Source organism: Leptidea sinapis, chromosome 1 (genome assembly GCF_905404315.1).
Source record: "Leptidea sinapis chromosome 1, ilLepSina1.1, whole genome shotgun sequence".
Taxonomy (NCBI): Eukaryota; Metazoa; Arthropoda; class Insecta; order Lepidoptera; family Pieridae; genus Leptidea; species Leptidea sinapis.
This window is the reverse complement of record NC_066265.1, coordinates 19,186,723-19,203,436: the sequence shown is the minus strand read 5'-3', so window position 1 is coordinate 19,203,436 and position 16,714 is coordinate 19,186,723. Positions and strand designations below refer to the sequence as shown.

At 35.5% G+C, this 16,714-nt stretch overlaps 1 protein-coding gene across 1 annotated transcript in view; it reads right to left on the bottom strand.

Moving 5' to 3' along the window:
* LOC126970395 (uncharacterized) overlaps window positions 1–16,714 on the bottom strand; it is a 44,164-nt gene that overhangs the window by 14,438 nt on the left and 13,012 nt on the right. Inside the window, exon 2 of the mRNA XM_050816222.1 lies at window positions 5,590–5,685. Within this exon, the coding sequence (XP_050672179.1) occupies window positions 5,590–5,656 (67 nt within the window). The 5' untranslated portion in view covers window positions 5,657–5,685. The remainder of the gene's footprint in view (window positions 1–5,589; window positions 5,686–16,714) is intronic.

The following is a 16,714-nucleotide window of genomic DNA, read 5'->3' as shown; positions in this document are numbered from 1 at the left end:
ATTGAATGGCCCTTTTAAATATATGATTATTTTGTTTTATAAATATAAACGCTTCAAATATACACATATTGGGCAATGTCAAAATATTTAACTTTTTAAATAAGTCTTTAAATGAATAGGTCGGACCAACCCCACATATACAACGAATACATTTATTTTGAGCAACACATGCTTGATGTACTCCTGTACCATTTCCCCAGATGAGAAGACCGTATCTGAGTACTGAAGCGACATATTCATGATACGCCATTAACGATAACTTATTAGAAGCAATTCTCCTGAGTCTTCTAAGTACATACACAAATCTATAAATTTTAGAGCATAATTTATCAATGTGATCAGAGAAATTAAAGTCCTTATCTAAGATTTCACCTAAAAACATAGAACTGTCAACTTTTTCAATATTTATTCCATTATAATTAATATTTAGATCAGTTTATCTACGTCCTTTTACACAAAATTGCATATACTTTGTTTTCAATAAATTCACAACAAATTCATAATTATCAAGCCAATTAATAAGATTGATATTCATTTAAATTATCAGTATTAAAGGACATGAGAATCGATATATCATCAGCAAACATAAAACAACGGTGTTGAGTTATTTTTTCAAAGTCATTGATGTAAATGATAAACAACAAAAGACCTAAAACAGTTCCCTGAGGAACTCCACTTTTACAGTTGGAATAGGATGACTGATGAGTTGTTACTTCTTGCTTTATGTTTACCACGTTTATTTGCGTACATTGCCTGCGTACAATTAAATATGATTTAAATCAAGATAAAGCAGGGCTTCTAATGCCTCACCTTTCCATTTTTCCTAATAAAATATCGTGACTTACGGAATCGAAAGCTTTGGACATGTCATGATATGGAACAGTTGCCTGTTTTTTGCAATTAAGATTCTCAGTAACTGACTTCAATAGGTTAAAAATGGCAAGGAAAGTGGACTTACCCTTTTGAAATCCATATTGATTTGGTGAAATAATATTAAATTTTAGACAATAATTCATTAGTCTTAAGTACATAGATTTCTCGAAAATCTTAGCAAAGATAGAGATAAGTGGTATTGGACGGAAATTAGATATATCTGATTTATTTCATTTATTGAAAAGTGGTATTGTACGTAACTCTTTCAACACGTCTGGAACATGTAAGTACCTGTTTCGAAGGACCAGATAAGTCAAAACACTTAGGATCGCAATTCCAGACTTTTTTAATATCTTTGTACAAATTTCACCTAACCCACAAGCATTGGTATTCTTTAGTGACTTTTTACTACTTCTGCAATTTCTAGCTCACTGAATGGCATAACAAAGAAAGAGTTAGACACTAAGTCTACAGCCCTAGCAGCATCAGCTGGGGAACTTTTGGATTTAGGTTTGATTGGTAAATTACAAAAATAGTTATTAAATTCTGTTACCATTACAGATGGATCAGAAATCTCAATATTTGAGGTTTTCAAGACTGAAACATCAATCAGAGGAGGTGCATAAGAGCTTCCTTCTATTATAATAGACCAAGATGTTCTATTATTCTCAAGTGTAACATTGTACCATGTTTATTTGTAAGGCCGTATATGTTTTTACATGACTTATGTTGTCTGACTGAATAAAAATTACCTTATACATTATTATTACATACCTACATAATCTTTTCTTTTAAAAGAGTACTATACTCCCAATATGGGTGGGTCAATCTATAAGTGATTGATAGAACTCGTCGTGATAAATAGGCTTACAAAGAATACAGAAATTATACATATATTATATCCATTATAGGAAATATTTCACATGGCAAATTAATTTAGTACATAATATCATGGTAGGTGATGATATGATATCTATGACTATTCAGGAGTAAATTAAAACAAAGCCATTTAAAATTTATTATAATGACAATGGCGTGGCTTACATTTTTTGTATTAATATTTTTTTACAGTTTTAACGCACGACTGTAAGCATTTCAAAGTCAGTCGAAAATATTAGAGAAATTGTATTTTTATCCACTGATATGCAATTATTTATATCACATTAAGTTAATAAAATTCACAACAGACAAATTGTGTGTGTATTCCACACGCACTCAAGAATTGCGATTATCTTAAAGTTTGGTGTCAATTCTATAAATTATGAATTCAACATATCAACAGTAAGTAGGCAACTAATGACAAATAACTACAGACAAATAATGATAATTTTTGATATACATAAGTGTCATTTCTTTGAACTAAATGACTAAAGTCATATGGGCATAGATCTAACTTGATTAGACAGATTCGGTCGGGGTTCGTCCAAATGAAATTGTTTCATAATTAATATTGTAAAGGTTTAAATTAGTCGCACATCGCAGACAAATAGTACGATGCAACAGTACTTTATTCCTATTAAGGAAAATAATTCTTAATTGCCCGTGGCAATCATAAAGGTTATTTAGGGCCATTATCACCAACAATCAAATGATTTATTGTTCCATTTCGATTTTTTTATCACCGGAGGTCCATTAAAAAGATGTTAATGTAGATGGAATTGCTATTTTTTTTACTAGTTACTATGGGAAAGTTGGAAATGTAAACCGCAATGCTCCACAATGACACAAGCGTTGAATACAAACGACAATGAGAAGAGGACACTAGTCACTAGGTAACCTTAATATATCTACTGTCTACCGAGTACTCAACATTCCGGTACACTTTTTGCGACCTTGATACAATCTTGTTGCAGAGCTATGGTGACACTGTGTACTGAGGCGAGTAATTATAAACAGACAAACGGGCTTATACGTGAGTGAAGTTCGTTCTCGTGCAAGTATAGAGGAATCAAATATTTGCGAACCTCATATTGAACCGGATCGGTTTCTGTAGTGGTTTCATGTCATGGTGAGGGCACGCCGATTGAGATCAATGTTTGAGGATATTTGAATTTCGAAAATGAGACCGAACTATACAAAATGATAGCCATCATATTTAGGGACATTGAAATTGAGACGGAGCAAGTACTATTTGATTTTCATTTATTTCAAATCAAGGACTAGTCAGATGGATACTGACCTGCCGAGTCGGTTTATTTGTTATATAGAGAGTGTATTTATCTTAATTGTTATTTTAATAGTTTCACCAATTCTAAAATATTCGGATACCTAGTAAATATTAGTCTCCGATTGGTAACTTGCTAATATAAAATGAAAAAGTATTTTTTTATATATATTTCCGCATCAGTCCGTGGCATTACACTGTGTCTTACTGGGAATGCATGAAAGCAGGCCGCTCCTACTTGTGAGAAACCTGCACGTTTTTTGTCACGTCGTACTGAGATTGAAATATAGATCAAAGTAAACTGGATCGTGTCTGCTCAGCAGAGTATGTTGGCCAACTAGTTTTTTGCAGTTACTTCTTTTTATAAAAGAGAAGGATAATCCTTGCGGAGACGACGATATCTCGACCTAGCGATACATTATACTTAACGTACCCCGGGTATAAAATTAAGCATAATTTTTTGCCTCATGCCGGAGTATGTGTGTACGTTAGGGAGGATATCTGCTGTCTCAGTCTCGGCAATTTTGAGGGTAGGGAGCTGACTACTCTCTAGCTCCGTGTAAATTTTGAGGACCGCGTCCGCATCTATGTGTGTGTCTACAGGTCCCTTAGTCATAACGCAGAAACGGATGATCTCATGGGCTGTGTTCAAACGGCAATTGACGACGTGCTTACAAAGATCCCCTCCGCTGAAATCGTAGTCTTGGGTGATTTCAACGGACACAACACTATAACGGTCACGCACCAGACAGCGCTGGGCGATCTGTGCATAATTTTGCATTGGCGTATGGTCTGTCTCAATTGGGTGAGTCGCCGACGCGGCTCCCGGATGTGGATTTCCCTTCGGTTGATCCCAGTGCCAGCGCCGTTGCAGTAGCCGACTACTACTATTTTTATACCAAGCTCTGTAGTATCGATCGGTGGCAGATCACAGCCCTGTTTCGATGCGTTAGTTAAAGCAGCATCTGACTGCAGATAACAGGCGTACTGAACTTGGATTGCGGAGCTGGGCTCGTAGGATCTGAACTGCAAAGTTCTAAATAGGAAATATAACCGTGCCTCCAGATTTTAGAAGCGGAAAATGGCTCGTTGTAAATCGAAGCACATCGTCAAAATCGGCGGGCAGCTTTCTAGTTACCCGACCGGAACACGCAAGTTCTAGTCGTTGTCGATAGCTACTATTGGTAACTTCAACCAGCCGTCTCTATCGCCGTTGCACATGAGGAATTACACCCTGGCCCATACGGCAAAAGAGAAAGCCGATCTTCTGTGGGCTCTTTTTGCCTCCAACTCAACTGTTGACGACAACGGAGAACAGCACCGACAATCCCGCGGTGTCAATGCCTGAAGTACAGTTCAGACAGAAAACTGTTCGGCGAGCTCTCTTGTCGAGCTTAGAACGGGTGCCTGAACGGAATTGATGCCGGTGCTAACGCGTTTATTCCGGCACTCATACTCAAATGGCGTAGTCCCTGATTCATATAAGCCCAGTCAGCCCAGTATGAGTATTATTTTACCATATTCCTACATCAAATCAAAGTGACATCCTTGAGATGTATCCTAATACATTTAAAAAATCAGACCAGCCGTTATAAAGTGACGGGCTTACAAACATCTTTGTAATTTATTCCATAAAAATGTTTATTGGTTAAGGTTACTATTTCTATTAAGGGTATCTAAAACTGTAATGGTGTGGTTGACATTGATTTTAAATATATTTCTCAGGTGCGCCAATACCACGATATTTCTGAGAGACTATAGTTTAATGTCTTGTACTGGCGTTATTATAAACGAGTATAATATAGAATTTTCGAAGGCGACCTGCTTTTTGTTTGTCACGTTTTAAAACGAGATTGTATCTCACTCGAGAACTTATTTATATTCTGCTGCAGTGTCTGAAAAAAGATTATTGAAGAATCCCAGTTACAAAATTTATGTTTTTAGATACCTAGTCATATGCTGACGATCAATGAATGTTTAAGATAGCGTTAGTTTTAATACCCATTATGTATTTAAAGTTGTTAATTATTGTTATATTATTATCCTCTGGAAAACTACGCTAAGAATGAAAATACATCTTGTTTAAATTCTATAAAAGCTATAGCGTTGATATAGTTAACAACTATATCAACGCAAGGCCATGCCCTATACTATTTCTAATGTATATCAATGATATGCTGCAAATCGGCGTTATTCTGTGCAGACGGCAGCAGGGCGTATACATCTTTTACTGACCGTGCCGACATCTCTTGGGATAACGATGGCGAGAATCGGATTGAATAAACGAGAATAGAGGCAATAGTTTGAGTGAAAGAGTGTGTGAGTCTCAGTCTTAGACTGTGGTAGACTTCATTTTGTCAGAAGACTGTTCTGTACATTCATGTTAAGAACGAATTTCCATCCTAAATACTTCTTAAAAGAAATCTTTTCACTTTTGGTATTATTGATGTCCATGGGTGGTTTTATGGCTGGTTTTAAATTTCTATTATGTAACCACTAGTCTGTTTCCCCCTCTAACAATTTGCAACAGTTGTTTTAAATGAATCACTTACATTTAGCTATGACAGACCCCGAGAGCAGCAGGAGCAAGGCGAGAGACCGCCCGGTGTGCTGCGCCATCCATACGTCGCCGCGGCATTCACGTACACCTGCGAACAACACATACAACTTGTCAAATATATCATTCAAGGCTTCAAGTCTGGGAGGAAGACTACTCCATTTCAGGTCTTTTCTGGCTGGCATCGAGGTCGACACTTGTAGATGATCATTGCTTTTGGGTAATCTTATATTTATGTGGGACTTCATCTTCGTGATCGAGTGCGACTTCGTCGTTTGCAAAACAAAAAACAACCAACTTCAAAAAAGCTATTCCAAAACAATATATATAATTTGCACTAAAAAGTAAAAAAAAGGTGTATTTTTATACAATCTAATTAAGTAAGCAAAGTCTAGTTGCAATTATTGTAATGTTTGGAATTGGTGTCCTCCCACCGCGGCCCCGCTCTCTCCTCTAGCCACGTCCTGTCGCGCGTGCTTTTTAAGCACATCTCACCTATGTAACTATGTATGTAGTTACAAATCTACCTTGGTTGACACCGACTCCATGGATGACACCCTTGCAAATCGTTAAGGAGTTCCATGATTAATCATCATATTCGGATACGACAACTACTTGACCATAACGACGTTACAGTAGGTGACTCAAATATCCGGATATCTTATAAAAGGTTCAGCTGAGTATCGTTAATTCGTTCCTAAGAAACAAAAGAAAGCTCCGTTACTTTTCATGGATCCCATCGTTAGAACATTAACAAACTCTCATTAACCTACCCTTGAAGTTATTCATCCATTTGTCGCGCACATACTCCCATATTGCAAATTTAAGACTTTTATGGTTTTCACGTGGATGCTATTGTCAGAACTGGACCAAATAAGAAAGGGACAACATGGGAAGGAACCAGCAATCAAATAAAAAAAGAATCTTCAAAATCGGTTCACCCAGTCGAAAGTTCTGAGATAACAAACATATCTCCTTTTTTGAAGTCAGATAAAAAAGGCTACATTTCTCAAGCAGACCAGAATCATTCCATATAGTACCTATGTTCAGAAAAACTATACGATGAATTTACGACATTGTTGCGAATTTAAACAATAAATCTGACAATGAAACGATATAAAAAATATATTTACGCTTGTATCGCTTGCGAAACAATGGAAGACGTAAAAACACAAACAAAAGAATTAAAAGTGGGCCGAGTTCCCACTTTGCTGTCACTTGGAGTCAACAATTGAGTAAATGAACGTAAAGTGACTGTTAGGCAGACGTTATGGTTCATAATCTTGTGATTTGGCTTCTGTGAATGTTCAATTATGGGAGTTAAGTGAAAGAAAATTAGTTAATGTCTCAGCATGCTCGCTAATATTTGTGTTATTTCCCGAAGTCATGATAGCAGCTAGACTTTTATTACAATTTCTTATTGTTGAATTTTTGATAAATAATATACTTATATATAAAATAATGATCACCAACTAATGATCACTATTGATGATTGGATGTTAGAACATTACCAGCAGAACTAAAAGAATTTTGTAAATTCTTTCACATATAAAAAAGAACAATTATTAAAAAATTATTAAAAAATTTAAATGTATCGTAAAAAATAAATTAACATCTAAGGCCTATTATAATGTGAAAGATTATTTGAATGATAAAGATAGTTGGAATTAATGTTCTAAATTTTGTTAATGAATATTGTTATACTCATTTGAATGCTATTGTAACTTTTGTACTTCATCCTGACTTGCACTAAATAACTTATAAAGTTTTACAGTGAATAAAGATTTTTTTGACTTGACAATAATGTACATAGCTACTGCCCAATAAAGATCTTACTACTTACCCATTATTAGTATTGGCTTGTCCGATGATTTAAAAAGTCAAAAAATCATTCTGGAACTAGTAATTTATTGTATTTGTGTTCAATCTATGTAGGTATATCATAATAATATTTGCCTGGTCGCAAATCGTTCTGAATTAGGTAAATATTATATTGCTAACAAGAAGGTACGTACGTCTCAATCTTTCACTTCCCTAATAACATCTTTTGTGTAATATAAGTTATGTAAATATCTTAATATTTCATGGCAGTACGAGTAAGTACTCAGTAAGCTATTGTATCCTGCATAATAAAACATTTATGACCCAACACGATATTAGTCTGGTATTCGATCTTAAATAACCGCCTTAACTTTCTCTTCACCTCACTGACTCATATACGAGTACAATGTTATGGAGTATAAAACTTTGAATGTTATGGTTAAACAGAAATAGTGGTTAACAGACTATAATTTTATTAAATAGGTTGGCAGGTCTACAGCTGTCGTAAGGACATTTCACTTACGGCCGTTCCCAATATTCAGTCTATCTCTTACTTGTTGACTTTTCTGTTCCAATAAACTTATCGACGGTAACTCACCTTATCCGTGCACGCTGTCTGTTAATGGGACGACGTATAGCTTACCAGCGATATAAAGTTTGTGTGGAAATTGCAATTCACGCGTCAATAAGGCGATAAGAATGACTTATAGGGTATATTGGGACAGCTTCAGATTATTGACAGCTAATTACTGACAGTAGAAGGTAGTAATTTATCTCTATCTGTAGATAGTATATTGGGAACGGCCGTTAAACCTCGATCTGCTTTACACAACAGAAATAAATAGGAACTACAACAATTACACCAACATACTACATTACAACGTAATTTATACATAATTATAATAATCTTAATTTGAAACTAATCATTCTTTATTATAATATATATAGCAACGAATACAGAATATAGCCTTGATAAAGTTTTCACTTCATACAATTTTAAGCAGATAGCGTTTTTATTTTCTTAAAATTACGCTGCTAGCGAAGTAATGTGTATCTTGCACTGCACATAGGGCGGTCCTAACTGTTCTCAACTTTAAAACACTTCTCAACAAATATATAGTTTAAAGCAATAAAGATTATGAGCATAATAAAGCTTCAGAGGACAGGCAAAATGGAGTAAAACATTAATGAATTGGTACACAGGTCACACGAAAAGGAACAGGGGTAGAACTTTCCAAAGATGGGTGGACCAAATAAAAACTGTGGCAGGTGGCACATGGACTTGAACTGCGGGGCAAAGAAATTCATGGAGGAAATTGGAGAAGGTCTTTGCCAACAATAGGCAAACAGGCAAGGTTGTTGAAGGAGTTTACACTTCATTTTTTATATAAATAGTAAGGCACTTTGTATAACTTGTCTGAATAAAGGCTTACCATGGATGGACTTGAACAGCGGGGCAAAGAAATTTATGGAGAAAATTGGAGGAGGTCTTTGCTAACAATAGGCAAACAGGCAAGGTTGTTGAAGGAGTTACATTTCATTTTATATATAAATAGTAAAGCACTTTGTATAACTTGTCTGAATAAAGGCTTACCATGGATGGACTTGAACTGCGGGGCAAAGAAATTTATGGAGAAAATTGGAGGAGGTCTTTGCCAAAAATAGGCAAACAGGCAAGGTTGTTGAAGGAGTTACATTTCATTTTATATATAAATAGTAAAGCACTTTGCATAACTTGTCTGAATAAAGGCTTACCTATAGTATTATTATTATTAATAAAGCTTATATCAGTTTGGAAAGATCAAGATCAATCTTGGAATATGGAATAGACACAAACAGCAGCATCGTAATCGTAGAAAATGCAACCAATGTGTATTGACTATCTAGGATGGCGATATCAAATCGAATAGCCAGTTTGTACTTTGGTCTTACTCTTAGTTTCTGGATTCTCATTAATGAAGCCTTTCTTATTATTAATTCTCTTTAATTATGTTAATGATATATTTATTATTTTTTCAGTATTTACATCTTTTTTGTCACGGACGAGTAAAAAAAGAAGGACTCCATGTCACCTTACATAGCAGTGAGGCACCAAAACAAGCCGGTAAACGTATAAATACATAGCCCCACGCATACACTTACACTAATACAAGCCGATCAGCCGCCATAATGAGATTTGCCATCGTCTGTGACAGATCAGTTTGCGTCGCAATAAAATATTTTTAAAATGCCGTCGTGTGTTGTGAAATAGTGTAAAAAACAATACTATAAAAGTATTTGTGGATATATGATTATTTAAGGGAGAAAAAATTGTGTAACTGGTATACCCCGTAACCGCACACACACTAACATAAAGGCGCTTCACTTGCTAATATCACGGCGCAGAGTCCTTCTTTTTTTACTAGTCCGTGCCTTTTTGTATTCTTTTGAACCACTGTACCAACACAGCAGTCGTACCAGTCTTCCCTAGGTATGTCTTGAAAGGCCTCTTGGAATGCATTCACAGCCTCTTAGCTCATCTTTAAGTTTCTGAGCAAAAAATTCGCAAGGTCTAAGGCCTGGACCTTATGATGGATCAGTTCTATGCGGATGCGTTGTCATGATCAAGGATGACTTTGCTGCGAAGATGTTTATACAAACTTTTTTAATAAGTAGGTAACTCTGAGTGAGCACGTATTTACACTAATACGTTTTATCTTGACATGTATTTATTTTTATTACAAGATGGAGCTCTATGACCAAATGTGATTTGAAGTTTCTACCAACTTTATTGTCGACTTAAGCCACAATAAAAATCATGACGAGATAAATTCATTGCACTGCCACCACACAATTTTCAAAAACATGCTACAATGTAAAAACAAATGACAATCACACAAATTCCAATGTTAGCAACTCTCTGAGTGTTCGAATTTCAAACACCGTAATTATATAATAATAAGTAATATAATTAATATAATATAAATATAAAATATAATATAATAAGGTGGAAAATAATGGTGTCAATATTCCTACTTATGCATTAGTAGTATTTTGAGTACTGACTAAGAATTTTTAAGATTTTTTAGATATTAATCAATAAAAATGCTATTGGAGTTTTATTGGACGTCTAGTTAGAACAAATTAAATTTATAGAATTCTAGGAGGAATGGTAATAAACTGTATTTATTGCTTTGTAAATTCACAAATGTCTCATTAATGAATTGACATTTGTGACATAGGTCAACAACACGAATATGTAAAAGGCATTTATTTTGTCATTCATTGTATTAAAGATGGCAGTAACATTGTTTTTTTTTTTATGCCAATACGGGACGAGACGAGCAGGTCGTTCAACTGATGGTAATTAATACGCCCTGCCCTATACAATGCAGTGTCTTTAAGGATTCTTGAAAAACCCAAAAACTCTAAGCGGCACTACAATTATTGCGCTCGTCACCCTGAGACATAAGATATTAAGAGACCGAAACATAGTAATGCTCACACATTACTGCTTCACGGCAAAAATAGGCGCCGTTGTGGTACCCATTATCTAGCCGGCATCCTGTGCAAAGAAGCCTCCCACAAACGTTTAACGTTGTGTACTAAACGTGAAACATGAAATCTTTTTGGTAGGGTCTTCTGAAAAGTTTTATGGAGCATAACGTGCCTACATAATATAAGGAAATCCGTTCACAAAATATAGCAACAGGCGCAGTGAACAACGAACTTCAATTATTACAAACAATACTTAGTAAATAACGAGCAATTTTGCAACGCTCTGATCCAGTTGTGGGTTGCCAACGCACTAGAACACATTTGGTCAAAATATACCTTATGTAACTTTTGGTGATTATGTATGTGTTGAAACCGGTTCCGAAATTGTTAAACTTAACATTAAGTTAACAATTGAGTATTAAGTAACGTGTCCGATGGACTACCTTAAGCCAATATTAATTGTAAAAGTCACTGGTTTACCCTTTAAATTAGTTGCATTAAATGTCAGAATGAATGTTTTTTAAGTGAAACGTTTGGGATATTAATAAATTTATTTTATTCATATATATGAGCGAAAGATGTGGGCAGATTATCCAAGTCTCTCGGCTGTTCGGGTACTTCCAAAAGTAGTCAGGTTTTTAGCTTCAGACAAAGCCCATATTGATTCGTCTGACAGAAGAATCCTACACTATTCACTTTACTCAACTTTGGTCAATTCGCGAAGGAGTAAGGGCGCAGATCTAAGCACATTAAGATGCGGTCAGTGTCCTACGTGACCTCCGCGAATAAGGCGCTATTTTTGAGTGTGTTTCTTGCATTGTGTGTACTGTGCATTGAACCACTCAGTATTTTTTTCATGGACGATTTCTACTCATATTTGAACATATTTATTTTACACACTTCATAGAACAACTTATTTTGTTCCATAAAAGGATATGTAGAAGGGTTTCCAAAATAAAACCTATTCAATATTAGAGAACTGTAAGATCCATTAATGTTTGTATTTGGATGACATGTTTACTAATGTGGGTATTCAAATCAACAATTGTTTCTTTGATCGATTCCTTAATTAGTCTCCAAGCCAACAAAACAACAACTCAGTCAAAACTCAAAGAAGCTTTCGCTGTAGCTAGAACAGTTTGAGGAATTGAGGGATATTGAAGTTGTTATGCTCTTTATAATCGTAGCTCCCAGTAGCAGAACAATAGCGATTGACATTAAACTTTTATGTTTTACTTGACACACTTTACAATATGTCCTGTTATTTTTTATTAAGGGGACAAAACAACCGATATTAAATACTATCTTTGTGTGGTAGAAGATAGAGTCACGCCGTTAATTATACCTAGGACCTAAAGAATCAAAAAAGAGAAAATTTAGAAGAAAAACATTAAATGTTGCCTCTCAATATATTCTCCTTAATGTAATAGGTACATAGGCACATTAGTAAATTTTCTAGAAACTGTGATAATCATAATGCTAACACAAGGAACAAAGATAAAATTATTTATGCCTACTACTCGGCTACTATAAATCTAGCTAGTAAGTCTTTTGTTTTGCGATTGTTTTCATAACATGATCCTAGAAAATATACAAAACAAATGTGTTGCGAAAATTAAAAGTTTTCACTCAACTACTGTAGCAAGCTCACGTAACATTTAGTGTGTGTTAATTTTATTAATAAGTTATAGTTTTTATAATTAACATGCCCAAATCTACATAGCAAAATTTGCGGGCCCCCGCAAGTTGAAAATATATTTGATAATTTCTTCAATTCCCCAGAAACGGTATGAGGTAACTGTGCATTTACACAAGTAAATACCGGAAGCTCTCATCAAAATGTAATGCACGACGACCTCAGTTACGTAAGTGGATTCAATCTGTTCCGCCACTTCTATATTATTTGACATTGGATATTGATACAAATACTTTACAATTTTTATTTAATTTATCTTTACTTTATTTATACAGGTATTCTAACACCGCAGCGCCTTTCTCTACAGCCTAGAATTAGTGCGCAAGGACGAGTTTTCTTTCAGTTTGATGGGCGCCTTGGCTAGTAAGCTACTGCCTATTGGCCACAGGGACTGGGCCACTCGTCATGTTTCAAGGGAAGCATTTTCAAGAATTCTTAGTAGTACCTCATTATAGTTTGGCATATCTTCGCCTCGTCACACTTTAACCTAAAAATAGCCTTTATTTCTCGTGTAGGTTCCTTACAATATTGTACCTACCAACCTACTTTTAAAACGTATGGAAACTGCCGTTGAAAGTTTTCGTTAGGTAGTGTGTTCAACAAAGCAGATATTACATTTTTAAATCTAATTCTTTTTTATTATTATTAAGGGTGAAGTTGATTTTTTATCTTAGCTTTAGTCTTACTGAGAAGGACTTCTTTCCTTGAGCCAGGTGATCGTTTATAAATATTCATCCAGCGGGTCACAACGCAACACAGTCAGTGGGGGCGGTGACATATTTTTTGGCTGCAGCGACTAATTCATCCTTCACATATTTCACTTTTATATTATTTCTTGTAGGAACCCTGGCTATGTAATATTTTTTTCTTTTGCGAATAATCCAATTTTTGCAAATTTCATCGAGTAAATTTTCGGAGTTTAGAAGAGGTACTTGCTCCCTTGATGTTAAGTGTTAAGTCGACATTTCTTGTCATTTTCCTGTAGACCGTCGTCTAAGTTTCTGATGTAATGACTCAATATCAATTTTAATAAAATATATTTTCTATCGCAATGATTTTATTCAATGACATACCCACTCTACTGTTAACAAAATCTAACAACTGTTTATTTATTTATGTTTTTATATGAGGCAAAAGCTATGACTAGCAATTCAGAATAACTTTTTACCTCATGCAGTATCTGTTGCTTTTCGTGAGGAAGGATATCGCCGTCGCTGCCTCAGCAATTTTAGGGTATAGATTCGTAGACTGTCTGGCTGCGTGGAGATTTGAGGACCGCGTCGGCATCTACGCGTATGTCCCACATTGCTAACGGATCATCTAATGGGCTGCGTTCAATCGGCAACTGAAGACATGCTTGCAAATCTTAATATATAATGTATATCCACTAAACTTTTTGTAAAATAAAGACAAAAAAGGAGACAAAAATGATGCAAATGATTATTGTATAGAAATTATTAATTACAGTCTTCTACATACGGAACCCATGCGGAGCGTCTTCGATTCACACTTAACTGGTTTATGCCCGTTTAGGTTCAGTTAACATTGAACACGTAAGCACAATTCCGTCATCTTCGTAATAATTATAATATTAATAAGGTACACAAGCTGAGCAATTTTTGGTAATTTATTTTTAACACAATTACGCACTTGTGACTAATATCACAATAAAGTTTTATCTACCTTAAAGTTTATGCAATGCATTATGAAATATTTTGTGGACTAAGAAATTATGAAATCTGTTGAACCCTCTTCCATGCTCATAACGGAACGAGCTTCTTTCGGTGCTATATATTGCTAGGTACAGGTCACCTAGTGTTAAGTGATCACCGCCGCCCACATTCTCTTACAACACCAGAGGAATCACAGGAACGCTGCCGGCCTTTAAGGAAGATGTACACGCTTTTTTTGAAGGTACCCATGTCGTATCGTCCCGGAAACACCGCACAAGAAAGCTCATTCCACAGGTTTGTAGTATGTGGAAGAAAGCTCCTTGAAAACCGCACTGTCGAGGACCGCCACACATCCAGGTGGTGGGGATGTTATCCTAACTTGATAAATAATATATAATAATATCCTCCTTTATATCCTATCTATTTAATTTCGGAGAGTAACGCCTGATTAAAATCTATGAAAAAATGTTGACTTTTGAAATTTTCAATTAATGTATAGAATTCACATTAATGCAATTATATCTGCTCAAAAGTATACAATTGAATTACATACAGTCTAATTGTATCGATCGGTGCCAGCTATGAGGTCAGTGGTTACAGAGGTACAGTTTGGAACATGACCGACATGTCTACTGGAATGGAAACAGTCTAGTTTTGATAGTCTATATGTAGTATCAATAATTATAGATGTGTTTTTGCAAGTGCTAAACAATGTTATGTTTGTAACGGTCACCTTAATATAATTACATGAAGTAAAAACTATCACTGCGTGGAAGTGTACCAAGAATACTTGGCTTCATTTCCGCGTTGGATAGCTAGGCTGATCTGTTGACCAAAATAGCTGCCAGTGCTTTTTTTCTATAAAAATACGGGACGTTCGGTTGATGGTAATTCATACGCCCTGCCCATTACAATTAAGTGCTCCTCCGGATTCTTGAAAAGTCCAATAATTCTGAGCGGCACTACAATTGCGCTCGTCACCCTGAGACAAGATGTTCAGTCTCATTTCAAGGATAAAGATTAATATCATGCTATCAATGGGATGTACTAGATCTACACTTTAAAACCAGGACATTAAAGTAAGTAGATTATTAGACAAAAAGGATGAGATAATTTGTTATATTAAACGAAGGCAGGCTTCACATCAAAAGGAGCCGACGACAGAATATAATTTAGGAGGCCTGCGCGGAACCAGACAAGAACCATGCATCATTATCTTATAATCTTACTATAGTAAGATTTCTTTGTCAATGAAGCTTTAATATATTTCTTGAATTTGTGCTCAGTGAGTCCTTGTATTCTGTCTGGTATTTTATTGTAAAATTGTACATATATCATCATCATCTGCCGGAAGACGTCCACTGCCTCCCCAACAACGGACAAAGACCTCCCCCAAAGATTTCCACGACGATCGGTCCTGCGCTGCCCTCATCGAACGTATTCCGGTGATCTTGACCAGATCGTCGGTCCATCTTGTGGGGGGCCTACCAACACATCGTCTTCCGGTGGTCGCCATTTGAGGACTTTACGACTTTAATGCCCCACCACTGCCACTTCAGTTTCGCAATCATTTGAGCTATGTCGGTATCTTTTGGTCTCCTACATAATATATAATTGTAGTAGAATTTAACTAGAGCAGAGACGCTCAACTTGCCATAATTCTGAGCATCACCGTAATAATTGTACTCCAGTAGCTCAGTAATTTCATTAGCTGTAATCTAACCGGTATTGCTTGCAAGGAAGATTTCCACTTGATATTTTTTTTAAATTGTAACACGACTTAATGTACTTCTCTTTCAAATTTCTTAAATAAACTAATAACAAATAAGTAAGCAAGCAAGTTCAGCCTTGATAAGTCTCGGCAACAATTCAGAAATAAAGTGTATAATTTGATGCCGAGTAAGTTCAGTCTTATCTTGCGCAGCAAAATATTCCTACGGGGTGTAGTTATATTTTTTGTGTAATAAAAACTTAATGATAGGCGGTCTGCCTTGATGCAATAAAGAGAATGGGCAGTTTGTCTTTGTTAAAGTTAAACAAGAAGTTTTTATTTCAACAAGAATACAATGTTTTAATAATGAAAAATTGATACCTGACAAAAATAGTTGAGCCTACTCTCCTTTTCTACTCTAACTCCTACTCGATAGATACTCGGATATATTACCGACTGAAACCACTGTCTCCTGGTCTTTTTCTGACAAATTCATCAAATTATAAAAACATATTTTTATTTGGACATAACAACGTCTGTCGGGTCCACAAACAAATATTTTAAAGGACCGATCGCCCGTGACTTTGCTTTCGCAAATTTCACTAACGTGGCAATCTAGCCATTCAATCAGAGTTTGCTAAACTCATTATTTTCTGATTTTCAGCTTATAACTAGTATAGGAGGTATTTAGTCGTTTATGGATTTCGATCTGAGTGCGTCATATAGACCATGTCAGCGCCGA